This window comes from Syngnathus acus, chromosome 9 (assembly GCF_901709675.1).
Source record: "Syngnathus acus chromosome 9, fSynAcu1.2, whole genome shotgun sequence".
In the NCBI taxonomy this organism is placed as follows: Eukaryota; Metazoa; Chordata; class Actinopteri; order Syngnathiformes; family Syngnathidae; genus Syngnathus; species Syngnathus acus.
Genome location: NC_051094.1, coordinates 18,292,468 through 18,319,533, shown reverse-complemented (window position 1 = coordinate 18,319,533; position 27,066 = coordinate 18,292,468). Strand labels below are relative to the sequence as shown.

The 27,066-nt window shown below is 44.9% G+C and overlaps 1 protein-coding gene across 5 annotated transcripts in view; it reads right to left on the bottom strand.

The window, feature by feature from the left end:
- rad17 (RAD17 checkpoint clamp loader component) overlaps positions 1–27,066 on the bottom strand; it is a 153,107-nt gene that overhangs the window by 39,733 nt on the left and 86,308 nt on the right. For 3 of the 5 annotated variants that reach the window (XM_037259477.1, XM_037259480.1, XM_037259481.1), the window contains 7 exons: positions 11,062–11,187; positions 8,436–8,505; positions 8,259–8,370; positions 7,988–8,182; positions 5,624–5,727; positions 5,391–5,537; positions 4,936–5,064 (listed from right to left, as the gene is read on the bottom strand). In XM_037259477.1, the coding sequence (XP_037115372.1) occupies positions 4,936–5,064; positions 5,391–5,537; positions 5,624–5,727; positions 7,988–8,182; positions 8,259–8,370; positions 8,436–8,505; positions 11,062–11,187 (883 nt within the window). Of the gene's footprint in view, positions 1–4,347; positions 4,429–4,935; positions 5,065–5,390; positions 5,538–5,623; positions 5,728–7,987; positions 8,183–8,258; positions 8,371–8,435; positions 8,506–11,061; positions 11,188–27,066 lie in introns of those variants that run through there. The other 2 variants (XM_037259482.1, XM_037259478.1) reach the window with 2 other exon arrangements.

Here is a 27,066-nt window from a genome sequence, read left to right as displayed (position 1 = left end):
TTCCTGTTCTGCTTGTAGTTTTATTGCTCTTGTTTGTCTTGTTGCTGTCTCCTTCTCACATTCCTTCTTGTGTTCCGTTTTTCTTGTGATGAAGTTCCTCCCTGTCTCCCCGATATATGATTTATTGCATGATTTGCATGGAATCTCGTATATGGAATTGCATTTATTTTCCGGATTAACTCTGTCTTTTGGGTGGACCAGTATCTGACGGAGTGTTGTATGTGGTTTGATAGGCGTGCTTATGTTGTATTTTATCATGGCTCTTTTGATGCGTTCCGTAATTCCTCTTACATACGGCAACGTCACCATTCCGCTGGGTTCTGGTTTCCGTGTTTGTTTCTTTCTTTGCTCCTGTGTTTTGTATTTTTTGTTTTTTACCTGTTCTGCACCTTTGGTTATTGCCCATTGTGGATACTGACATTTTTTGAGTGCGTGTTGTATGTATTTTTCTTCCTGTGTTATGTCCTCCGGATCCGTGATTATTGTTGTGCGTTCGTATAGTGTTCTGACTACTGACAGTTTGTGTATAGTGGGATGTTCTGATGTCCAGAGGAGGTATTGGTCGGTGTGTGTGGGTTTTCTGTGTACCGTATTTTCCGCCCTAAAAGGCGCACCTAAAAACCTAAAATTTTCTCAAAAGCCGACAGTGCGCCTTATAGGCCAGTGCGCCTTATATATGGATCAACTGATGAATTTGTTGATCCATACTGGTTGTACACAGTGCTCTGCCAAAATGTTTCAGTACGTTTTAGTACGACTAGTAAATTACAAGGTCGCATCGCTTCCCAGCATTACGGCAACTGTAGTCAGGGGGCGTCACCGAATAGCTGTTGTACCCGCGAGGCTATTTCATGTCAAAATAGGCTGCTCTATTAATGTTTCGAGTAAATCTACGGATCGATATGGAAGGGAAACATAGGTAAGTAGTACCAATGCGTTAGATCGAACTTTAGTCAGTTCCGATCATTTTATAGGAGATCGTTTGAGAAACGCGATTGTTTACACTTTGCTGAGGCTCATGGGAGATTGCGAGCTGAGGCTCATGAGACTTTGCGGATGGCTAATGCTATTGCGATAGCTGCTATACGTACCAGGCTATTTCATGTCAAAATAGGCTGCTCTGTTAATGTTTCGAGTAAATCTACGGATCGGTATGGAAGGGAAACATAGGTAAGTAGTACCAATGCGTTAGATCGAACTTTAGTCAGTTCCGATCATTTTATAAGAGATCGTTTGAGAAACGCGATTGTTTACACTTCGCTGAGGCTCATGGGAGATTGCGAGCTGAGGCTCGTGAGACTTTGCGGATGGCTAATGCTATTGCGATAGCTGCTATACGTACCAGGCTATTTCATGTCAAAATAGGCTGCTCTGTTAATGTTTCGAGTAAATCTACGGATCGATATGGAAGGGAAACATAGGTAAGTAGTACCAATGCGTTAGATCGAACTTTAGTCAGTTCCGATCATTTTATAGGAGATTGTTTGAGAAACGCGATTGTTTACACTTTGCTGAGGCTCATGGGAGATTGCGAGCTGAGGCTCGTGAGACTTTGCGGATGGCTAATGCTATTGCGATAGCTGCTATACGTACCAGGCTATTTCATGTCAAAATAGGCTGCTCTGTTAATGTTTCGAGTAAATCTACGGATCGATATGGAAGGGAAACATAGGTAAGTAGTACCAATGCGTTAGATCGAACTTTAGTCAGTTCTGATCATTTTATAGGAGATCGTTTGAGAAACGCGATTGTTTACAGAGGGCTCGTTGGTTATTGGCTAGTGGATGCATACCGCAACCCTAGTCAACCTCAGTTTGATGCAGTATAGCTTCTATTTTATGCGCCTTATAATCCGGTGCGCCTTATATATGGACAAAGTTTTAAAATGGGCCGTTCATTGAAGGTGCGCCTTATAACCCGGTGCGCCTTTTAGGGCGGAAAATACGGTACTTTTGTTTTTATGTCACCGTTGTCTGTGTGGTGTATGTTGATGTCTAAAAAAGCTATGGATCGATCTGTTTCTTCTTCATGAGTGAATTTGATGTTACCGGTGGTGTCTATGGTGTTGAGATGGTCTGTGAGGTGTTGTGTATGTCCTGTTTTTGTTTTTTCCAGAATGTCGTCAACGTAACGTTTCCATAGCGTGGGTTTGTATGTGTCCGGGGCTGTTAAGAGTGCCTTCTGTTCTAAATCTTCCATAAAGAAATTGCACATGATGGCAGAAAGAGGGTCTCCCATGGGGAATCCCTCTTTTTGCCTGTATATTGTGTTTCTGTATTGAAAGTATGTGGAGGTGGCTATGAAATGAAGTAGTTGGGTGATGTCTTGTGCTGTTAGATTTGTGCGTTTCTTGAGTGTCCTGTCTGCTGATAGTCTGTCATGTACTATGTGTACAGTGGGCTGTGTGGGCGTTTTTGTGAAGAGTGAAATGACGTCGTGTGATATGAGCATTTCATCTTTCTGTACTTTTATGTGTGCGAGTTCTGTAGCAAGTTGTTTTGAGTTTTTGCAGTGTTGATCCGTGTGTCCTAGTAGTGGTTTTATTATTTCTGTGAGTGCTTTTGAAAGGTTGTATGTGACTGACCCTATGCTGTCTACAATGGGGCGGAGAGGTGTACCTGGTTTATGGATTTTTGGTGTGCCATAAATTCTGGGGATGATGTTTGCTGTGGGTATTAGGTGATTGTATGCCTGTTTGTCTATTTTATTTTCCATGAGTAGTGGTTTGAGTAATGCTTTGAGTTTATTTTTCTTGTCTTCTGTTGGGTCTGCCACGCCTTTATCCATCAGCTGATAAAGACGCGTCACAACCACATCAGTGACACTCTGATGAAGGCGGAAGAACCCGCCAAAACATGTCAGGTAAAATGAACCTAAAACAAATTGTTTGATATAGAAGAACCAGTGAAGTAATTGAAAAAGAAAAAACAAGATGAACCTAGTACAACTGTTTATGACCAACTTTGTGAAAACTGTACTGTGCACTTAAGCACTTATTTTGGGCATTCCTGACTCCATTTTATAATAGCAATTAGCATTAACTTCTCATGAAAGCATTACGGCAATAAAACGTTTTTTATTCTTTTTAACCAGATTGTTGCTGGCTGTGTAACCTGCCCACAGTAGAACTGGGGAGCTTGTAGGATTAGAGTGCTTAAAAAAATGAAATAGAACACGGGTTCGACAATCACAAAATTCTGCTGAGATTTTGATAGCAAATCATTGTAGACACAATGTGTACACACTTAAGCAAGACAGACATTTAGGGGGAGTCTTTTCCAAAAATGGCTTACTCTGGAAAGTGCTTTAAGACCTAATAATCTCTCAAATTTACTTGGTTTGTTTGTGTATAATGTTTCATCAGTGCAGTTTTGTGCCCCCTGAAAGCATCATCATAGTACCGTGTTTTCACGACCATCAGGTGCTTCGGGTTAAAAGGCGCAGACTAAATTACGGTGTCTATTTTGTATTTAATCCACACATAGGGCGCACCGCATTATAGGGCGCATGCATGCCATGATTTACGGTAAACAAAAACAAAAAAAAGTCACAGGAGCAAGACAGTGGGTTCGGTTGTACTTTATTCTACTGTTTAACCTTGTACTCTACTGTACTCACATTATTGTTAATCAATATTCATACGCAAATCCGTCCAAGTCCTCATCTTCTGTATCCAAATTAAACAGTTGGGCAAGTTCGACATCTGACATGCCGATTTCCCTCGTCATTGTCTCCTCGTTGTCACGTTGCTCTTCGGCAATGATCCCGGCTTTCCAGGAAGCTTGAATTGTGCCTCGTAAGCAAGTCACTTTGTCTATGCCATTTTAGAGGGTCCTAATGCTGTTTTCTTTGCACAAACGATCGTATTTATTTATCAATGGCGGCGGTGGTACGTACTCTACGTGTTACGTGAAGTCCTCTGATTGGTTTACCGCCCCGATCTACGTAAAACGTAATGTCCTCTGATTGGTTCGTCGGGTCTATATATTACGCCTGTTTATTACATCTCTGTGTGGCAGAAGCCACACAAAACAACTTTACAGACTTGCACAAACGGTAATATTTATTTACATATCAATAGCGAAGGAGGTACGTACTTTGCACGGACGATAGTATTATATACCAATGGCGGCGGAGGTACGTATTCCTCTACTTGTCACGTCCAGTCTTCTGATTGGTCTACAGCCCCGAACTACGTAAAACGTAGTGTCCTCTGATTGGTTCATCGGGTGCCTGTATATTATATCTCTGTGTGGCGGAAGTCACACAAAACAACTTTACAAAACGATAGTATTTATTTACCAATGGCGGCGAAGGTACGTACTCATCTACGTGTTACGTCTAGTCCTCAGGTTTTTTTTTTTGTCCCGATCTACGTACGTAAAACATAATGTCCTCTGATTGGCTCATCGGGTCTTGATATTACGCCTGTATATCGCGGAAGCCACACAAAACAACTTTACAGATTTTTGAATTTGGTCCACACAAAAGGTGTACCTTATTAAAAGGCGCACCTTCGTTTTTTGAGATAATTAAAGGCTTTTATGTGCCCCTTACGGTCGTGAAAATACGGTGCATTACAGTGGTTCTTAACCTGGATTTGATCGAACCCTAAGCGTTCGGTGAGTCAGTCTCAGGGGTTCGGCAGAGCCTCTTCTCTTGTTTGGAGTTCATGCATTGTGTTGGTTTTGTTCTTTGAACAATGGGATGTTCATGAACAGCTCATTTTGTGCACCAGTGAAAACATTGATGTCTTGAATTATTATTTTTTCACCAAAGAGGGGTTCGGTGAATGCGCATATGAAACTGGTGGGGTTCGGTACCTCCAACAAGGTTAAGAACCACCGGTATATAGTCATGAGTCCACTAAGAAGTATTTACAAGTATTACATATGTACACAGTATAATGAACAACAATTGATGCTAAAGTCCTACCTTCTTGTTGACGAGCAACCAGTTGGGTTTGTGAAGTGGTCTGAAGCCAACAGCTACTTGTTGAGAGTTGGTGTGAAGAAGTCCTCTGGTGGCCACTGCAGACGCGTATTTGTCCAGAGTATTACTACTCTGAGGACAGACCAGTGCAAAAATAAAGCAGATACATATACAAAGTCTTAGCTTAATGGAAAGGGAGGAGAGGAGAGGAGAGGAGAGGAGAGGAGAGGAGAGGAGAGGAGAGAATCAGAATCAGCTTTATTGGCCAAGTTTGTGCATGCCAAACAAGGAATTTGACTCCGGTTGATCTCAGTCTCTGTACAATATTTAAGTGAGAGGAGAGGAATTCACCAAGCATTGGCTTGTTCACCTACTCATATGGAATATGAGCTGGGGTTAGACCGTCATGAGACAGGTTAGTTTTACCCTACTGATAATAGAGAGAAAGGAGAGCTAACCATCCAATCTGATGTGAGGAGGTCAGCATCTGACATATACTCGCTCGCTTTGTGGACGTCTTCCATCTCAGAGAAGAAGTCCAGGTAATTCTGATGAAGGTACAGGTTGAAGAACTCCCCAGACACATACGAACGTTCTATAACCCTCTGTGAGACAGTAAGCAGAAGAGATCATTTTAAAAAGTTAATAAAAGTTCATAGTATGTTAATGTCTATGTTCAAAATGCGTGTACCTCAGGATCCACCAGTAATGACTCTCTATGGTGTAGAGAAAGATGTGATGGTAACCCAAGTCCAAAGGCACTTTCAGATGTTTTAACACACTCAGGAGCCACCCCTAGATTTATACAGTATAAGATATTTGTCTTTTGGGTTATATAACATTTATCATTTGGATTGCCAACATTCGGTTTGCTTAACGCAAACTCAAGAGAAACAAGGTGTACAAATTTAGTACTTTCACTTATTGATCACAATGCAAGACTGCTTCAATTACAATGGCAAATGGCAGGGACATCAGAGAGCCAACCATTTGTCTTCAAGGAATTAAAAAATACATTACCCCATCCTATTTTGTAAATTAAGCAATTACCAGAATGTGAGAAGACTGGGGAAGGTGCATTATGTATATAATATATAAATGGAGACATTTCATAACTGCTTCTTAATGAAGCATTCTCTGTTCCATCCGTCCGTCCGCCCTGGAAGTTGTCCAGGAGGCATCCTAATCAAATGTCCAAGCCACCTCATCTGGCTCCTCTCAACACGGAGGAGTAGCGGGTCAACTCCGAGTCCCTCCCGGATGACCGAGCATCTCACCATATCTCTAAGGGAGAGCTCGAACACCCTGTGGAGAAAACTAATTTTGGCCACTTGTATCCCTAGGATCTTGTTCTTTTGGTCAGGACCAATAGCTCGTGGCCATAAGTGAGTAGGAATGTAGATCGGCCAGCAAATCAAGAGCCTTTCGGCTCAGCTCTTTCTTCACCACAGAGTTCACTTTACATCGGATGCTACACCAATCCGCCCGTCGATCTCATGCTCTGTCCTGCTCTTACACTCATGAACAAGACCTTAGATACTTTAACTCCTCCACTAGGGGAAAGAATGCCTTGGCTACACCTAGACATTCTGTTATGAACATTAAAGTTATGAACAGAATGGGTGACAAAGGGCAACTCTCACTGGGAACGACTTACTGGTGGCAATGCATACCAAACTCTGGCACTGGTGATACAGGGAAAGAACCACTATCACAGAGCCAGACCAACTCCTCATTCACCGCATGAGCAACATGGGAGTTAAGTATCTTCCTCAAAGATATTTAAACATGGTTACAATATCATGCAGCCCCAATTGTACTCTTCTTTTTTAAATAAATCTATTACAAGCATTTCTAAGCCCTATAGATGATGTCCCATCAAAGATGTTTGTGGTAGCTGAGCAGGTTTTTATGTCTGCGTACTGGATGCAACGAGCAAACAATTTTTATTCATAATCACAATTAACATTGGTGCAGGGGTCACCAACACTGTGCTCGCCCGTGAGGACCGCATGAGTCGCCCGCAGGACTGTTCTAAAATTAGCTCAAATAGCGGCACTTGTCAGTGAGCTGCATCTATTTATTTTACAGTCAAACCTCGGTTTTCGAACGTCCTGGTTCTCGAACAAATCGGAATTCGAACAAAACATTTGCGATTTTTTGCTTCGGTTGTCGAACAAAATTCAGAGGTCGAACCTCGCGAGATGAGCCGGGAGGACCCGAGAAAACCCGACCGCGCGGCCCGGATGCCAACTGACTCTGTTATTGTATTTTCGTTACTTTAAGGTTTGTATTAACCCCTAATCATGCCTCCAATGAAAGCAAGAGGGAGCAGTAAAGCCATCCTAAAACACAAAGACGCTCTTAAAGCAATGCGACAGTGAGCGCCCGGCGCGCTGCGGTTGCGCGATCGGACCAAATTAAGCTCCCTGCGCACTGAGGTCCACTTACATTTTGGAAAGTACATCAGGACTTTAAAAATAGTTTCTAAATTTAAGCGACGGCTCTGTCACAATAATTAACGTAATTAAAATAACGGTTGCGCGTTCAGCGGTGCGCTACAGTTGCGCGATCGGACAAATATGCGCAAATGAAAAAATGCTGAAAAAAGGCAGGGTTTTTTGTCTTGAAACGGATTAAAATCTTTTCCATTACTTGTAATGGGAAAAATAGATTCGGAATTCGACCGATTTGCTTCTCAAACCGCCTTCTGGAACGGACTGTGGTCAAAAACCAAGGTTTGATTTTTGCTATTCTTGTTAAAATCACACTTACATGTGAACTGGAAATGACAATAATAACACATAGTGAAAGCCAAATTGAGCAAATTGGCTATTTCAGAAGTGTGTGTCAAACTGGTAGCCCTTTGCCTTAATCAGTACCCAGGAAGTAGCTCTCGGTTTAAGAAAGGTTGGTGACCCCTGATTTAGACGGTAATTATTCATTTGTTTTGAAAATAAAGTATGATGCCGAAATTGAAGGGTGAATTATAAATGACACATGACTCACTTGTCTGTGATAAAAGAACCAATAAAATAAATGATAGATGACTCACTTTTACAATGCAGAATCTTTCCCAGCGCTCTAAATAGGAACAAACCAGTGTCCCTCATTCCAACAGTTGGCTCGCCTTCCTGCCCCTTCGTTGGCTTAGTGTTCTTCCTTAATACTAAACTGGAACCGGAGACTGCCTTACCCTGTGATATAAAAAGATTGTTCCTCCTCACCAGCCCCTTTTCCAGTGAATGGTCTGAAAAAAATAGTTCTTTGCAATGAATTGGTATTAAGGGACGGAAGCATAATTATCGTGTAGATTTACCCCATACCTGGAACGGAGGCAAATTGCAGGGAATTAATAGCACTGCGAATGTCTCCTGAACTTCCTGAGCAGATCATCTCCAACACTGTCTGATCTGGAACAATGACCCTTCCAATGCTCTGTGTACACCAAAAAGTAATTAAAAAGTAACATCATATTCAAAACAGCTGCAGTTGTAGATCACCTTTCTATCCTCATTGGATAATATACGAGTCAGAACCTTCATCATGGTAGTTGGAGCCACTGGATTAAAACTGGAAATAGAATGAAAGATATTGGTAATAAGATAATGATAAAGATAATGATAAAGATAATGATACAGATAATTAAAGAAATTGAATTTAGACGAGAAGAAGCGATCAACATCTGGTTTTGTTTTGGCAACGATGCTGGTGGAAGATGCCGGTCTGACCTGGCAGACCCAAAGGTACAGTGGGGGTTTGGTGGGAATGGCTGGCAGAATGTTCGAATTTCAACTCCTAACTTTGGCAGCGCTTGATCTACATCCCGGGGGAGACGGGGGACATTGAGTCTGAGTGATCGTGCTACGTACCACAGGCATTTAGACGGCTAATAGCCGCTGTGGCCATACAGTGGTTAGTTTCTGCCAAGCTGAAGGAGTCATTCAAACGGGACATTTCAGTGCGACTGTTTGGTTGAAATTGATGGGTAAAGAGAACTGTGTCAGGCTGTCAGCATCAAAGGGTGCAGCATCATATTTGCCTATTAAACTGTCTTTGAAAAGTAGTTGGACTGCGATTATCAGCCAAAATTGCACACATGCTTAGCAGTTAACTGGTAGCTATTAGCTGCTAATGAATGAAATCAATGTATATAATGTGTGTGCGTGCGTGTGTGTGTGTGTGTGTGCGTGTGTCTATAAGGGACGGAATATGTAAAGATGCAGTTGCTTATTTGGGTGCAACCCAACTCCTGTCCAACGAAAAACAAGACAGTGAAATACGCCGAAACACACGCATGCACATGTGCGCGCGTGTATACACACACACACACACACACACACACACACACACACACACACACACACACACACACACACACACACACACACACACACACACACACACACACACACGTACACGCGCACGCACGCACGCACGCACGCACGCACGCACGCACGCACCCACACATCAGTAGGTAAAACAGAAAACAACTGGACTTTCCCTGAAGAGACCAGAAGCTCAACACAGGGCATCCAAATGATGAATCCACCACCTGAGGAGCCATCTGCGTCAGGACCGCACCATAAGCCGCGGCCAGACGCCATAACCACGGATTTCCCAATCCAACAGCACTACAAGTACCGTATTTTCCGGACTATAAGGCGCACCTAAAAACCAAAAATTTTCTCAAAAGCCGACAGTGCGCCTTATAGTCCAGTGCGCCTTATATATGGATCAATTGATGAATTTGTTGATCCATACTGGTTGTACACAGTGCTCTGCCAAAATGTTTCAGTACGTTTTAGTACGACTAGTAAATTACAAGGTCGCATCGCTTCCCAACATTACGGCAACTGTAGTCAGGGGGCGTCACCGAATAGCTGTTGTACCCGCGAGGCTGTTTCATTTCAAAATAGGCTGCTCCGTTAATGTTTCTAGTAAATTTACGGATTGATATGGAAGGGAAACATAGGTAAGCAGTACCAATGTGTTAGATCGAACTTTAGTCAGTTCCGATCATTTTATAGGAGATTGTTTGAGAAACGCGATTGTTTACACTTTGCTGAGGCTCATGGGAGATTGCGAGCTGAGGCTCATGGGACTTTGCGGATGGCTAATGCTATAACGATAGCTGCTATACGTACCAGGCTATTTCATGTCAAAAAAGGCTGCTCTGTTAATGTTTCGAGTAAATCTATGGATCGATATGGAAGGGAAACATAGGCAAGTAGTACCAATGCGTTAGATCGAACTTTGGTCAGTTCCGATCATTTTATAGGAGATCGTTTGAGAAACGCGATTGTTTACACTTTGCTGAGGCTCATGGGAGATTGCGAGCTGAGGCTCGTGGGACTTTGTGGATGGCTAATGCTATAACGATAGCTGCTATACGTACCAGGCTATTTCATGTCAAAATAGACTGCTCTGTTAATGTTTCGAGTAAATCTACGGATCGATATGGAAGAGAAACATAGGTAAGTAGTACCAATGCGTTAGATCGAACTTTAGTCAGTTCCGATCATTTTATAGGAGATCGTTTGAGAAACGCGATTGTTTACACTTTGCTGAGGCTCATGGGAGATTGCGAGCTGAGGCTCATGGGACTTTGCGGATGGCTAATGCTATAACGATAGCTGCTATACGTACCAGGCTATTTCATGTCAAAATAGGCTGCTCTGTTAATGTTTCGAGTAAATCTACGGATCGATATGGAAGGGAAACATAGGTAAGTAGTACCAATAGGTTAGATCGAACTTTAGTCAGTTCCGATCATTTTATAGGAGATCGTTTGAGAAACGCGATTGTTTACAGAGGGCTCGTTGGTTATTGGCTAGTGGATGCATACCGCAACCCTAGTCAACCTCAGTTTGTTGCAGTATAGCTTCTATTTTATGCGCCTTATAATCCGGTGCGCCTTATATATGGACAAAGTTTTAAAATGGGCCGTTCATTGAAGGTGCACCTTATAATCCGGTGCGCCTTTTAGTGCGGAAAATACGGTACTTGCATCGGTTGAAGTCGGGGATGTTGCGGGTCAAAGCCACGACCGCGGCCCATAACGGCTCCCGCAACAGAGGGCTCCCTCCAACGAAACACTGAGGAAAGTGAACTATTGCTTAAACAAACCTGATGTTACTGATGTCGAGCTCCTCCATGAGTTCTCTGGGAAAAAGGACTCTTGAGCTACTGTCTCCACTTGCGCTATTGGACACAATGAACACAAGGAGACATCGCCTGGTCTTCACAAAGTACCTTGAAGAAACAGCAGAATGTCGTCTCATCTTATACATGAAATCACCGTATATTTATTAAAGACTAGTATGTTCATTGAAAACAGTTATCTTCATCAAGTCTTAATGCCGAGATCAATGCGATCAATTTCAATTGCATTGTGAGCCTCAAAGCTGTATCCTGTTCCAGGGTTGGCAGTGGCACTGGGCTATGAAAACAGTTAGCAAATGTGGTTAACCAGTGGAACATTCACCAAGTCACACTTGAGCGTAGTTAGCCAAATGTTTATGTTTCGCCGCTGTCTCCCCATGTGTGTCGTGCATGCGGAGCCATGGCAGAGACATTGAAACCCAAACAACACCAAATGACACCATCTTGCTCCACGGAAAGGCTGAGGGGTTAATTTATCCCCCATGCCGTGAGAGTTTTTAACTCCTCACGGGGGTTACGGGTGCGTTCACGGTCATGATCTTGGGTTGGCAAATCAATAATGTTTGTTTTTGTTTATTTATATATTGACATTTTCATCTGCTATTTATTGTTTATTTATTTGATCACGGGTGTATTTTGCATCCACTGCATATCTATTCTCTTTTTTGTCTGTCATTTTGTTGTCGTATACGATGTTTATATTATCTATCTGTTTATTTCTGTATTTAATACTTAATTTATACTGTTGGCAACTGAATTTACCCCTCGAGATCAATGAAGTATCTACCTACCTACCTACTTAAAATTTTTGCTTTGGATAGTCATGTAGCAGACCTGAAATAACACACAACAGAATTATTAGGAAAATTGTAGTTTTGAGGATTCAAGATTCAAGATTCAAGATTCAAGAGTTTTTATTCGCCATGTTTGAGCGTGCCAAACAAGGAATTTGACTTCGGTAAAACACACCCTCTGTTCAACATATAGGTGACTAACAACACTCAGGACATGTGAATAATGGCAAAAACAGTGTAGACAAATTCAAAAGGTGTGAAGAGCAGGATGTTATTGCATTCATTTGGTTTTTGGACAACTACAGTGGTCTCGGTCAACCAAGATGGTAATAAACCCTAAACTTAAATATTTAACAGAGCAAAAGTGAAATTCTGGCTTTCTTGAATAAATTTCTGTGTGTACAGTTATTAGGCAACGATTAGTGTGCTCCTTCTGCTGGTACCTTAGCATTGGTGGAGAGGCTTGCGTATCTCAGTGACCCCTGAAAGCTATACGGGAAGGGGGATGACACCCCTGGCAGGTTTCGGGATAGAGGCCAGACAAATGTCAGCACCCGGTCCTCCAGGTTGGGGATTGGGCGTGAGGTTAACAACCCCACCCCGTTAAAAAACAGCATGTTACAGAAACGACAAGAAGGAGCCATTCCAGTATACTGCGGTGGACAAGAGAGGGCGCATCCTTGGATGTAACAATGACTAGGGGTGTAACGATTCATCGATACACATCGATTAATCGATATAATGCTCTACGATTTGTTGGCATCGATGCTAAACGTAAACATTGATCTATATCGCCCGTTTTTGACCTCGGACATTAGACGCGACTTTATTTTGAAATCCAGTTCATTGTTGCTTGCTTCCTCTTTCCGGGAGCAGTGCGCGGCGTGTTGTGTTGTGAGCAGAGCAGGCACGTGAAAGGGGAGCCGACAACTACGCGGCTCCTGGGCTGGTGCTATGGCTAGTGTCCAAGAAGACGAGGAAATTCGCTCCCCTTTGGGCTTCAAGTCATTCGTTTGGAAGCACTTTGGATTCCAAAGAAAAGATGGCTCAACGGACAAGACACGTGCAGTTTGTAAATCCTGCCATGCGGTGATCAAATATTCAGGGAACACCACAAATCTCGCCGCACATTTAAAGAAAAAACACGACATCTCTCCCTCAAGCAGCGGCAGCGAAAACAACACGGACACGACGCCCTCCGTGAGCACATTTTTCCCCCAAATGCTAAGTAAAAACTCTAAACGAGCTACATCCATCACTGCTGCAATTTCATATTATATTTGTAAAGACTTGAGACCGTTTAGTAGCGTGGAGGGTATATAGGAATTTGATAAAGTTCAGTGTTAAAATAAGCACTTTGTATACTACAATATTCTTGTAATTTCCTAAATAAAGAGTTTGCAGTACCTTGTTGATTTTGCGTATGGATTGTTATAAATCAGGATATTGTTCTATATCGATCGTAGAGCACTATATCGTGATGTATCGTGAATGAATCACAGCAGGCTTTAAGATATCGGCAAATATCGTATCGTGGTTCTTTGTATCGAAATGATATCGTATCATGACAAAACCCGCGATTTACACCCCTAACAATGACTGGGCCGGGTGAAATCCAGCAGGAAGCTTGACCCCTGATGACCCCGATCTTCATGACCAAGACCAACACCAGAGTAGGCACCTGGAATGTACGCACACTGTTCCCATTTGGTCGCATGGACCAGGTGCTGAAGACTATGAAGGACTATCACCTGGGCATATTAGGCATTAGTGAAATGAGGTGGACTGGACAGGGCACCTCGTGATTGATGGAGCAACCGTTCTCTACTCCGGGGACACAAGACCACCATAACCATGGAGTTGGGATCATCCTTTCCAGCTGTGCAGCACAAGCGGTAGTTGGATGGAAACTGGTGAACGACCGCATCAACATAGCGAGGTTCTATACTAGACGTGCCAAAGTCACCTTTGTGCAAGTCTATGCCCCAACTGAAGTCGCCTCAGAGGAGGACAAGGACGCCTTCTACGGCCAGCTCCATGCTGTGCTTGATGAGATCCCCAGCTACGACATCAAGATGCTGATTGGAGACTTAAATGATAATAATAATAATAATTCATTAAATTTGTATAGCGCTTTTCAAAAACCCAAAGACGCTTACAGGGAACAAGGCAAAGACATACATGAGGGGAGGGGGAGGGGGACGGGGAATAAACAATCGGATAAAATTAAGAAGAGGAAACCAGTTATGGGTAGGGGAGGTAATGGGCTTGAGAGAAGAGATAAGTTTTTAGACGTGACTTAAATATGGGGAGTGTGGGTGAGTCACAGACAGACTGAGGGAGAGAGTTCCAGAGTCGGGGCGATGTGCAAGAGAAGGCTCTGTCACCGAAGGATTTGAGTTTAGATTTTGGGACTGTCAGACGTGAAGTATTGGAGGATCGGAGGGGACGGTTGGGGCAGTAGGGGACAAGGAGGTCGGATAGGTAAGTGGGAGCCAGGTGGTGAAGGGCTTTGAAGGTGAGGAGGAGTATCTTGAAGATGATACGCTCCTTAATGGGGAGCCAGTGAAGAGAGTGGAGAACAGGAGTGATGTGTTCACGGGACCGGGTGTGGGTAAGGAGGCGGGCAGCAGAGTTTTGGACTAGTTGAAGTCTATGGGGTGAGTGAGCAGTGATTCCAGTGAGAAGGGAGTTGCAGTAGTTAAGCCGGGATGAGATGAAGGCGTGGATGAGGGATTCAGCGGCAGGGAGAGAGAGGCAGTGCCGGATTTTGGCGATGCGTCAGAGGTGGAAGTAGGAGGTCTTAACAACTGAGCTAACATGAGGGTGGAAGGACAGTGTGGGGTCAAAAATAACGCCAAGGTTGCGTGCCAGAGGGGAGGGAGTGATGTTTGAGGAGTCAATGGTGAGTGTGATGGATCCAGTTTTATTAAGGGAGGATTTAGTGCCTATGAGGAGGAGCTCTGTTTTGTCACTGTTGAGTTTGAGAAAGTTGCGGGTCAGCCATGTTTTTATTGTAGAGATGCAGGTTTCAAAGTGGGTGAGGGAAGGGTTACGGGTTGGTACGGTACGTATATACTAGATCTGGGTGTCATCAGCGTAGCAGTGGAAGTCCAGATTGAGTTTGCGGATGACATTACCAAGGGGAAAGAGGTAACAGATGAATAGGAGGGGGCCAAGAACTGAGCCTTGGGGGACCTCTTGTGTAACTGGGGAGAGGATGGATGTGTGACCGGAGAGAGAGATTAACTGATTTCTGTTGGCGAGATAGGAGGTGAGCCAGTCGAGTGCAGTGCCCTCAACGCCTAGTTGGCGCAGCCTTTGGAGGAGAATGGAATGGTTCACAGTGTCAAAGGCTGCGCTAAGGTCAAGTAGTAGTAGGATGTTGAGGGCACCAGAGTCTGCAGAAATGAGGAGATCGTTGGTGACTTTAACAAGAGCTGTTTCGGTGCTGTGAAGTGGGCGGAATCCGGACTGGAAGGGTTCATAGAGGTTGTTGGACTGGAGATGGGTGTGGAGTTGGGCGGAGACAATGCGTTCAAGGGTTTTGGAAAGGAATGAAAGGTTGGAGATGGGACGGTAGTTGGAGAGGTTGAGTGGGTCCAAGGTGGGCTTTTTGAGGATGGGGGTTGTTGGGAAAAATATACTTTTTATCATTGGATTCTATGTATCTACTCGTGTGCAAGTCTTCTACAGGATGTGACATTTTGACCTCGTGATGTTGACTTGGAAGCAGATGGCTGGCTAAGGAGCGCATGTTTGGAGTCACGAGCCGCGCTATACAATAAGCCCCATTTCTATTTCTCTTAAACAGGACATGAGGTTGTCGTGCGATAGCTGAAGCAGACAAAGGTCCTATTTAAGTGGAGGTCATGAGAACGCCACAGGCGTATCCGTCCCATAGGCGTTAAGACTACGTCTTTCTCCTAGATAAAGTCATGAGCTGACCATACCGCTTCTGTCCGAGATAGTATCCTGTTGTGCTGTGGAATGTCCTTCCTGTCTAAAGAAGCTATGCATTCATGTACACTTGCCCCATTGTTTGTTCCTCAATAAAAGGCACGACCAAACTGAGGGAAGGCGCGGATCTCAGCCACACTCGCTGTGTGTCTGGGTCGCCCTTCTGCAGAAGTCGCTGGCCATCGAAGACATATCCCGCCTCTGTGAGATTCTGTTCAGATAAATGTTGTGGACCCAACATTTTTGGGGGCTCGTCCGGGATTCCTGGAAATCTGCTCGCTGATCCGAGGAGTGTTGAGGACGTCGAATCCGTGCACGGCAGAGGTCCCAGGACCCTGAAGGAAAGCCCTGGGGAGCGATGTTCATCCACCAGGCCGGCGAAGTCCAGTTCAGCACCTCTCGGCGGCGACGATTGACGGAATCTTCAAGAGAAATCTTTCAGAGATTCGGTGAGACCTCTTCGTTGGCTGCGTGGTTGGGGTATTTTAGTCCCCGGAAAAAAGGGTACCCGGGTAAGGGCGGCGGAGTCCTTGTTGTGAATTCCAAGTGATAGGAATTCGGTCTACAGATGGAACTTGTAGACGTAAATACACCTCGTTGTGTTAAGAAAATTCCGCGGTGTGAATGTGTGTGTGAATGGTAGCACGTATGTGCTGCATGTAATATAGTGGGAAGAAATAACGAATTTCTGTGGAAGCACAGGCAAGAATTCCTCACCAGGAAACTGGTCGAAGCAGGAATTACCACAGAAAGTTGTTATCCCACTAAAGAAACATTCCAGCTTTAGAAATCCCTAGGATTTGACAGTTGGACTAAATTCATTAAAATGGGGGGCCGTCAAAGTGTTACTGACAATGTATAAGGAGATGAGAAGTATATATGTTAAATAAGTTACCAAACTTGAGGCAAGTGTCATTAAGAGCAATGAGGCCGCAAGTATGTTTGTCAGACAATGAAGCCACAGTGCGCGGGCGCACTGTTAAGCAGAGGAGCCTGAGGCAAAAAGCTCTTTCTGCTCCTATGCAAAACATGCATCTAAATTTAAAAGATCTGTAAACTCCCCCATATAATAGCAAAATATGTCATGGTCAGTCAATTAGAACTCCTGTACAAACAAGAAGCATGACGAAGGCTGTTAAGTTTCCCCAAAGTATAAACGATGCTGATGTATGCGAATGATACAGGTGTCAACCTTATTGAAAGATAAGGCCACTAATGTGAAAAAATAAATAAAAATAGTAAAACCAAAACATCAAATAGATGAAGACGTTTGCGCAGCGCTGTTTGTTGATGTTGTTTGTCTATTGCGTCTTTATTGTGGGCCCTTGTCTTGTCCTTGTGTTTTCTGTGTGTTTATGTGTGTCTATGTGTTAAAATTATGAAATTGGCTAAAATAGTGTGCAAGGAAATTTACTAGACTGCGGTCTATTCGATTTGCACCACGACACAAAAAGGCAAAATGATTTTGAAACTAGAAAATGCAATTTCTGGAGAAATTACGTGTGAAGGCGTAAAAGATTAATAAATACTTAGAGGATGCAACAGAATGATGTTGGAGCAGAATTGAATCAGTTGGAAAAATGTAGAAATTAGAGGTGAAAAAATGAATTTTGTGAAATTTTGCAGAAAATTTAATCAATCTTTTATTGGCCAAGTTTGAGCATGCCATACAAAGGATTAATAAGTTAACGTGAAAACATAATTTTTTTAATTTAGCGATTTCGGGAATGTTGAAAACTTTCCCCGGTGTGATTTGAATGGGCTGAATGATGTGAATTTCAAACTGGGACAATGTAAATGTGAATTTTTGGAATATGTCAAAATTGGAATGAGTGGGTTGTTTTATCAAGAACCTTGAGATGGGGCAAATTCAAATGAGGAATGTGAATTGAAAATAATGTATGACTGTGTGAACAGCTTGAAGAGAGCTTGAGGAGAGTGAGACCAGTGTATAATGGAGGCTGTGTGTGTGCGTGTGTGTGTGTGATTGAGAGAGAGAGAAAGAGAAAGAGATGCAAATGAGCAGGAATGAATAACTGACAAGATACAGGTTGAATGGTTGACGTTGTTGGAGAATGCTATGGGAAAATTAGCAGAGCAACTTTGAAGAAAGAGTGATCTTGAGCAAATCTAATGCTAAGAAAAGAAAATAGGGCTTATTTCACAGTGGTTGACTGATTATCATGAATTGAATGGCTGGTTTTACGCTTTCATCTAAAAGTCAAGTTTTGGTCTACATTGATGATAATTGCTTTTGAAACAAAGGAAGCGTGGGGATGAGATGCCTTTCTCCTCATGCAGCATTTAGGCCAGAGAGGAAATTAAGTCAAGTAACAGAAGTTACGATGGGTAAAACCAGAAGTAAACTATCTTGGTTTACTCTCAGCGAAAGGGAGAGCAGTGCAATGAGGCAGGAAACAGGCTATATTAGACACACCACGACCTGTCACAAAGAACAACTTGTGTTTTTTTTTCTGTGATTGCTGCAGAGCTTGGGCTCCACGTTATGCTGACATTGCTAAGCCACTGACAGGAGTGGCTCATGGACAGCCGTTAGCAGTCGAAGATACATTCGCGTGGACACCAAAAGTAGAAGCATTGACAAAATTGAGAGTGGCATTAGTTCAAACAACAAAGGGTGCGATAATGGATAAGGTGTTATTGACCACGTCAGTAACAAAACTGTTTTGCCAAAATGACTTCTTAAGGCAACCCCAATTGTGTCACTTATGTGACAACGGGGGGATGAGTTATTAGTTACCTTCGGTTTAGATTCTTTAGTGAAATTTTTTTTTTAAAAAAAAGCATGTCATGTTTGTGTGAAACATGATCCACACGGGAACCTAAAAGAACCTCTATATGAAACTCACCCCCACTTCAGAAGGGTTAACACCTGTTGAGAACAAAGTGGAAAATGTGTTCGTTATATGTGCTGCTGCAATGGCAGTAGAATCGTCAGCAGAGGTTAACTTGTTCCATCCCACAGACCTGTTGGTACCACATGCTGTTGATGTGTTGTTACTTCAAAGTAAAATGAACATGCTGTCTCCAGCCAGACATTTGTCTTATACAGCTCTGTTATTGTCACAAATCATTGCACTGACCAGAGCGTGTACTCTAGCAGATGGACAAGACCTAATTGTATACACAGACAGCCAGTATGCATTTTCAACAGTTTTTTACTTTGCAAAACAATGGGAAAGGCGTGGAATGATAACTTCGACAGGAAAGCAAATAACACATGCACAACTTCTAATCCAGCTCCTCCAGGCAGTAATGTTGCCCACAAAGCTTGCAATTTGCAAATGTGAGGCACACACACGGAGGAAAGATTTTGTATCAATAGGCAATGCCTTAGCAGATAAAACAGCAAAGGAAGCTGCTATAGGCAAATACAGAACCTCAGACCTATTTCTGAGATTGCCGTCAGAAAGGGAAGAACTAATAAATATACAGATCTTGCATGATATGCAACATTTAGCCCCTAAACAAGAACAGAAAATGTGGATTGCTAAAGGTGCACATCTGACAGACAAAGACATATACGTTGTAAATAATAAGCTTGTTCTCCCTAAATCCCTTTTTAGAGCAGCTGCAATTTCGACACAAGGAAGTACTCATGTGTCGACAGGGGGGATGCAGGAGCTAATATCACAACACTTTACAACGTATGGTTTCAATTTGTACTCAAAACTTTTTTGTAGAACGTGTGAAGTCTGTATAAAAAATAATGCACAAGGGAATGTAAGACCAAAAAGAGGAAAATCCCCAGAACCAACATATCCGTTCCAAATGTCGCATATGGACTTCATAGAACTAAACAGGTGTGGACTGTACAAATACTGATTAGTCCTAATCGATGCCTTTTCAAGGTGGACAGAAATAATCCCAGCAAAGAATGCAGATGCTATGAATAGCAAAGGCTATCTGCAAGACCATCATTCCCAGTTATGGCATCCCAGAGACCATTTACAGTGACAACGGACCACATTTTGTCAATTCGGTCATTAACCAAATGCATGGCAGAAACAGGAAGACCATGGCCCGAATGTCTAGATTTTGTAAAACTCTATATGAGGATTATGCCCTGTGGCAAGGGTTTAACCCCTTATGAGATCATTCATGGCAGAGCATACAGGCTCCCTCTGATCTCACATGATCAAGACAAAGACACAGAAGAGCTAACTCTAGCTGACTACATGATCAAAACCATGCAAACGAAAAATGTGTCAAATGCAAGTTTACTGCCCTCCACTCCTTTATCTCCACAGGATGGCTCAGCAAAACCAGGTGACTGGGTCTTCATCAAAGTAATCAAACGAAAGACGTGGTCTTCACCCCGGTGGGAGGGACCATTCCAAGTCCTACTCGCCACACCCACAGCTGTGCAGAAAGACCCAGCTGGATACATCTCAGCCACTGTAAGCTGCAGAGAGTGCTGGCTCCTAGGCCCCGGTCAGGGCGAAGTATCCGGCTGCAAAGGGGGTGCCAATTATAGTTTGGCATCAGTCTCAAACCGGTGAAGAACTAAGAACCCTGACCATTTAGCTCCCTAGGGGTTCAGGTGGCTCTGTGGAACTGAACGGAAAATGGCACTCAGAGGAGTGCTTGTCTGTGCTGTGGCTGTAGCATGCTTGCCAATGACATGGAGTGTCCAGGGTCCCCAAGGGGAAAGTGGAACTTCCGCTCGAATCAAGAGAATGACGACCGAACTGTTGACAAAGTATATAAAGATAAACCCAGATATACCACATGCAGACAACATGTGGTACCAGTATGTGTCAATGTTGGCTAAAACATACAATCAAACTGAATGTTATGTATGTTCCATAATGCCACGATCAAGTCAACAGCCCGTCCTACATGCCCGACCCATGCCAGAGTAAAATGGATGGTGTTTCGCAATACTAAGGGCTTTTGGGTTTAATCCCCTCAAAGGACTCAGACGGTCGGAAAGTAATGAGGCACAACTAGCCGCCCATCCCTGTTACAACATCTCAAGGCCATTCACAATAGTGTCAAGAAGTTCTGTCGTCACACCCGCACCAGTGACTCTCGAAGTGAGTGAAACCATCTCACATCCCCTGTGCTTCCGACGAAGACGTGTTGATGGAATAAAGGTGGGAGATACAAAACGCTGCATCACCACCGCACTTCTAGAACCTTCCAGCGAGACCTTGATGAATACCACAGTAGCAATCCGACAAATCCTAGCAGGAGGCGAAAATCCCCACTCTATCATCGAAGGGGGATGGTGGCTTTGTGGTCGCCGAGGCTACGCAGTCCTTCCAGGACAATGGGATGGCACATGTGCCCCCGTATATGTGTCAGATCACACTGTGTTCCTCAGTCTGACACATTTTCAGGAACATCATCAGCGAAAGAGACGTGCAGCTGTTGCCCCCACCTTCCGTCCCTACGACAGTGTCTGGGGCTCAGACGTACCAGATGAATACAAGCTTTGGAGCACAGGACAAAAGGGCCCCTTACAGGTTACCAGACGGAACTGCAAGCTCTGAGACTAATGGCACTACAGTCCCGAATGGTTTTGGACCTCCTGACTGCCGAAAAAGGAGGTGTGTGTGAAATAGTTGGTACCTCCTGTTGTACCTACATCCCAGGAGAAAATGACACCCACCTCGAGTATGCTCTACAAGGACTTCGGAACCTCCGTAGGGCTATGTCCCAGGATGAAACTCCGGCCAAGGATGTCCATCCCTTTTGGTGGCTGTTTTACGGCAATTGGAGGCAACTTCTCTTGAAAGTCGCAGTTCTTTTAGTTGCCATACTGTTATTTCTCTGTATTTTTACATCATGCATCATACCTTGTATTCGTCACATGATGACTAAAATGTTGACATCAGCATTTGCTGTCCAGAATATCATGTTGGTCCATCGTGAACAAGATGAGTGGGACCACCTTGCGTAAATCGCCTGCCTGTTTGTTTTTTCTTTTTGATGATCCAAAACAAAATACATTCCATTATGACGAACATGGCCAAAGCCGAATGGAGAGCTGTAGTTCTGATGAACTCTGGAATGTAAACGTTCATACTTTTTGTTGTTGCCATACTAAATTGTGTAGGCATATACTCATTTATACACATATGTAGTTGTTGTACTAGGTTCATCTTGTTTTTTCTTTTTCAATTACTTCACTGGTTCTTCTATATCAAACAATTTTCTTAGGTTCATTTACCTGACATGTTTCGGCGGGTTCTTTCGCCTTCATCAGAGTGTCAGTGATGTGATTGTGACGCGTCTTTATCACATGTAGTTATTAGCTGATGTTTTGGTTTCCTATGAATTCCAATGTTAAACAGGGGGGAATGTTGGGAAAAATATACTTTTTATCATTGGATTCTATGTATCTACTCGTGTGCAAGTCTTCTACAGGATGTGACATTTTGACCTCGTGATGTTGACTTGGAAGCAGATGGCTGGCTAAGGAGCGCATGTTTGGAGTCACGAGCCGCGCTATACAATAAGCCCCATTTCTGTTTCTCTTAAACAGGACATGAGGTTGTCGTGCGATAGCTGAAGCAGACAAAGGTCCTATTTAAGTGGAGGTCATGAGAACGCCACAGGCGTATCCGTCCCATAGGCGTTAAGACTACGTCTTTCTCCTAGATAAAGTCATGAGCTGACCATACCGCTTCTGTCTGAGATAGTATCCTGTTGTGCTGTGGAATGTCCTTCCTGTCTAAAGAAGCTATGCATTCATGTACACTTGCCCCATTGTTTGTTCCTCAATAAAAGGCACGACCAAACTGAGGGAAGGCGCGGATCTCAGCCACACTCGCTGTGTGTCTGGGTCGCCCTTCTGCAGAAGTCGCTGGCCATCGAAGACATATCCCGCCTCTGTGAGATTCTGTTCAGATAAATGTTGTGGACCCAACAGGGGTGATGGCTGAAAATTTATAGACAGTGGGAAAGTGGCCAAGGGATAGAGACTGATTAAAAAGGGTGGTGAGGTGAGGGAGGAGGACAGGGAGGCAGGCCTTAGTTAAGGTCGTTGGAAGAGGGTCGAGAGCAGGTGGTTGTCTTGGATGCGGTAATGATGTCTAGGATGGTGGAGGAGTCGACAAGGGAGAAGGCAGTGAGAGAGGGGAAGGGCGGGAGGTCAGGAAGGGGGGCAGGAGAGCAGGGGAGGTGGGGGAGGAGGAGTTATTGATGGTGTCGGTCAGAGAACTGTTGATTTGGGCGATTTTGTTGTTAAAGTTGACAAGGAAGGAGTTACAGAGGGCGGGTGAGGAGGGTGGCTTGGGCAGAGTTAGTGAATGTAACAGAGGAAGTTTTCCAGGGGGCTAGGGAATCAAGGGAGTCAGAAAGGATGTTGTTGAGCATGGTGGCAAGGTCATCAGGGGAAGAAGAAGTGGGGTCGGAGGGAAGGGCAGAGGATAAGAGCTGGCAAAGCGTGATTGGGTTTACAGTCTTGATGTTGCGGTAGGAGATGGTGCGTTTTGTGGAATTATGAGGCGAGGGTAGAGGGGCGGAGAAGAGGATGCAGAGATGATCTGACAGTGGAAAGGTGAGAGGACGGGGGTTGGATGTGAGTGGAAAGGAGGAGCATACTATATCCAGGGTGTGGCCTTTGGTGTGGGTGGGGAAGTTGATGTGCTGGGTGAGATGAAAGCAGTCCAGAAGGGAGATGAAGTCAGACGTCAGTGGAGCAGTTGGCTGGTCGATGTGGATGTAGAAGTCACCGATGAGTAAGAGGCGATAGGAGACTGAGGATACGATGGTGAGGAGTTCAGAGAGACCAATTTAGTGATGGGTAGGGACCACTTATGGAGGACAGCAATACCACCTCCTCGCCCAGAAAGGCGGGGTTTGGCGATGTAGCTGTAGTTGGACGGAGTGGCTTGGTTGAGAGTAAAAAAGTCCAGGGGTTGCCATGTTTCACAGAGAAGGAGCAGATCCAAGTTATTGTCCAATAGTAGTTCGAAAATAACTAGTAATTTGTTGGAGAGGGAGCGACAGTTCAGCAGCGCGAGGGAGATGGATGAAGGAGCGGGGGTGGGGGAGCGGAGATTGTTGAGGTTGACAGTACGGGAGGTGGGGGTGACGGGGGGGCGAGAGGTAGTCCAGAAAGAGGGGATGGGTGAGCCATCAGGGAAATGTCGGTTAAAAGATAGTCCGGAGCTACGGTGGATGTAGCGGCGACGGCGGAGGATCCCAGCCTTGCTGGCAGCTGAGGCAGCAGCAGCAGCAGGGAGACGTTGATTATTGTTGAGATGATGAAGATCAGCAGCAGTGTAGACAAATGGACGAGAAGTTGAATAGAAGCCCGGAGTAGCAGAAGTGATAATTCATGGAGGAGATGAGACGTGACAGCAGCTGGGAATAATCCAGATAAAATGATAGAAGTGGCTAGTAGCTGGTTAGCTAGAAGTTGGTAGGCAGTGAAATGCATGGAAGCAGCAGTGGACCGAGTCGTGATGTTGGTGGAGTGGGTGGTGGTGTTGGTCAATCCCGACTGTACCCGTGCAAACGGCACGCCCCAGTGTGTCATGGCGGCACACAGCCGAGCCACGACCGGCGAGCTCGCAGCGAGCGGGTGCTCCCCCCGAGGACGCCGGCCAAGTGGCCAGAAAGTTGGGTTGAAGCCGTTTGCCGAGCCAAGAGCAAGCAGCTACAGGCTCAGAGTCGGGAGATAGGAGGGTCCGGTGGTGGGTTGGCTAGCTGGCTAGCGTAGCTCGTAGTCAGAGGGAGCGGGAACAGAGAGGTGCGAGTAGAGCTCCAGAGATACGCGGTGGGCAGGTGAAAAGGCGAGAAAAACAAGAGAAAAAAAATGCAAAAGTGGATGGCGACAAACAGGGCCTCAATGCCACAGTGGGACCAAATGGGTCTGCAAGTTCTACCAGTGTCAACGGAGAGAGGCTGTTGAAGCTAGCCAGCACCAACTGCCGCAGCATTGGCAACACCTTTTCCAAGCACAAGCAGATCCATAAGATGACATGGGTTTCACCTGGGGACGGAACCTGAAACGCATCTGCATAAACACCAGGTGGCGTTCGTCATTGCTGAGACGTTCGCTCACACAGGGTTGGAGATGTAGGCTCAGATCACTTTCTTGTGGTGGGTAAAATCAGGCTCAAGCTGAAAAAGGTGCAAAAAGTGCAGCCTAAGAGACCTTACGCAGTGAACAATCTGAAGAAAATCAACCTGTATGGGTAACAGATAAGACCGGGAAATTGATCGATGAAAGGAAAATGGCAAAGATAAAAAGAGAACAGAAAAGGAGGCTCCGATGCTGAAGGATGGAAGGCAGGGAGGTAAAGAAGAGTGGCTGGAGGAGAAAGCAAGGGAGACACAAGAGGCAGCAGAGAGAGAACACTAAAACACTCTACAGGATTGTGCGGGAGATAACCAGCTCCAGGAGCAGCTCCTGTGTGCCAATCAAGAGCAGGGATGGCAGGGCACTCCTAAGCGACGAGGAACAGGAAGCAAGGTGGGTGGAACACTTCAAGGAGTTTTTTAACCAGCCAACACCTCCCAGTCTCTGTAATTTTGACCGGGAAACAACAGCCCCAACTCTGACAGTTACCTCAAAAGAGATAACCAGGACCAGCCTCAAGAATAGTGTGAAATACGTATGTGTTTATATAATCAATCAATCAATCAATCAATCAATCAATCAATCTCCAATGTATCTCCTTTAAGTTTCTAGTTTGACTTCCTCTAAAAATAATACTGTCTCCTTATTTGTCCTTGAGTTTGAGGAGAAACATATGAGAAACATTTGTAACAAAAGTGACAGTATTATGAGTTTAAGGTGCGAATCTAAAATTGGTGTCAAATTTGTCACATGAGCAAGATTTGAGCAAAAACATGTTCCCCTGTGTTCTGCTCCCTCCATGAGCACACTCCAGCCCAGGCCCGACCCTCGACCAATGAATCAGGGATGAGATCAGCAAATGAAAAAAAACACTGAAAAGTAGCCGGGGTCTGGGGGCCGCATGCCCCCCCCACTTGCCACGGGGGGCCAGGGGCCACAGGCCCCCATTGGGGGCTGCAGGGGCCACAGGCCCCTATTGGGGGCTACAGGGCCCACAGGCCCATGGGGCCGCAGGGGACCAGGGGCAACGCCCCGGAGGGGACTCAGGGGCCAAAGCTCCCTGGAAACTCCTGGATTTTGGCAGTATAGCAACCCCAAAACCATTAATTTCATCACTCAATTTCAACAGTTTTGTTAAAAAAATATTCCTGCTTGGTGGGCTACCAAGGTGAATATAATACAGTCAAGCCTCGGTTTTCGACCACAATCCGTTCCAGAAGGCGGTTCGAGAAGCGAATCGGTCGAATTCTGAAAAAAATTTTAATCCGTTCCAAGACTTTTTTAAGCATTTTTTCATTTGCGCATTTTTGTCCGATCGCGCAACTGCAGCGCACCGCCGAACGCGCAACAGTAGCGCGTCGTCGACCGCGCAACTGCACCGCGCTGATCGCATTATTGTGACAGAGCCGTCGCTGAAATTTAGAAAATATTTTTAAACTCCTGATGTATTTTCCAAAATTCAAGTGGACCTAAGTGCGCAGGGAGCTTAATTTTGTCCGATCGCGCAACTGCAGCGCACCGCCGAACGCGCAAACGTAGCGCGTCGCCAACCGCACAACTGCACCGCGCTGATCGCATTATCAGAAGTAAGTAAGATGGCGGCGCGTGCACACGCAGCGGCCTCTCTCTGTCCCGAACGGTGTTTTGTTTTGTCGTTTAATGTGGGTTTGTCCGCCAGTTTTGTGTGTTCGTCTCGTCGTACCGGGTTGTGCTACAAGTGCGGCGGGCTGGTTCTGCTCGACATCGGCGAATGCGAGTTTTGTGGCGATCTGGACTTTGAAGCGGGGACATTAAAGGCGCTCGGTCTGCTCTGTCCTGGAGCGTCGCCGGACTCGCCTGCTATTCCTCCCCCGGTTGGGCATCCGGGCCTGGCTGGCGGCCAACCCAGCTCGCCCGGCCGTGCCTTCCATTCTTCTGGCGAACGTTCGATCGCTGGACATCAACATGCCTGCTGAGTTCTGCGGACCGGACAGTGCGTAGCTGCTGTGCATCTGGAGCGGATGGCGTGCTATCGGGCGGACCGGGCCATTGTACGAGGGGGAACATCGCGAGGAGGTGGACTGTGCGTCTACATCCGTGACGAATGGTGCCGGGACTCTGTTGTGGGATGCCAGCACTGCTCGCCACTGGCGAAGTTTGTGATCTCCGGGCTGT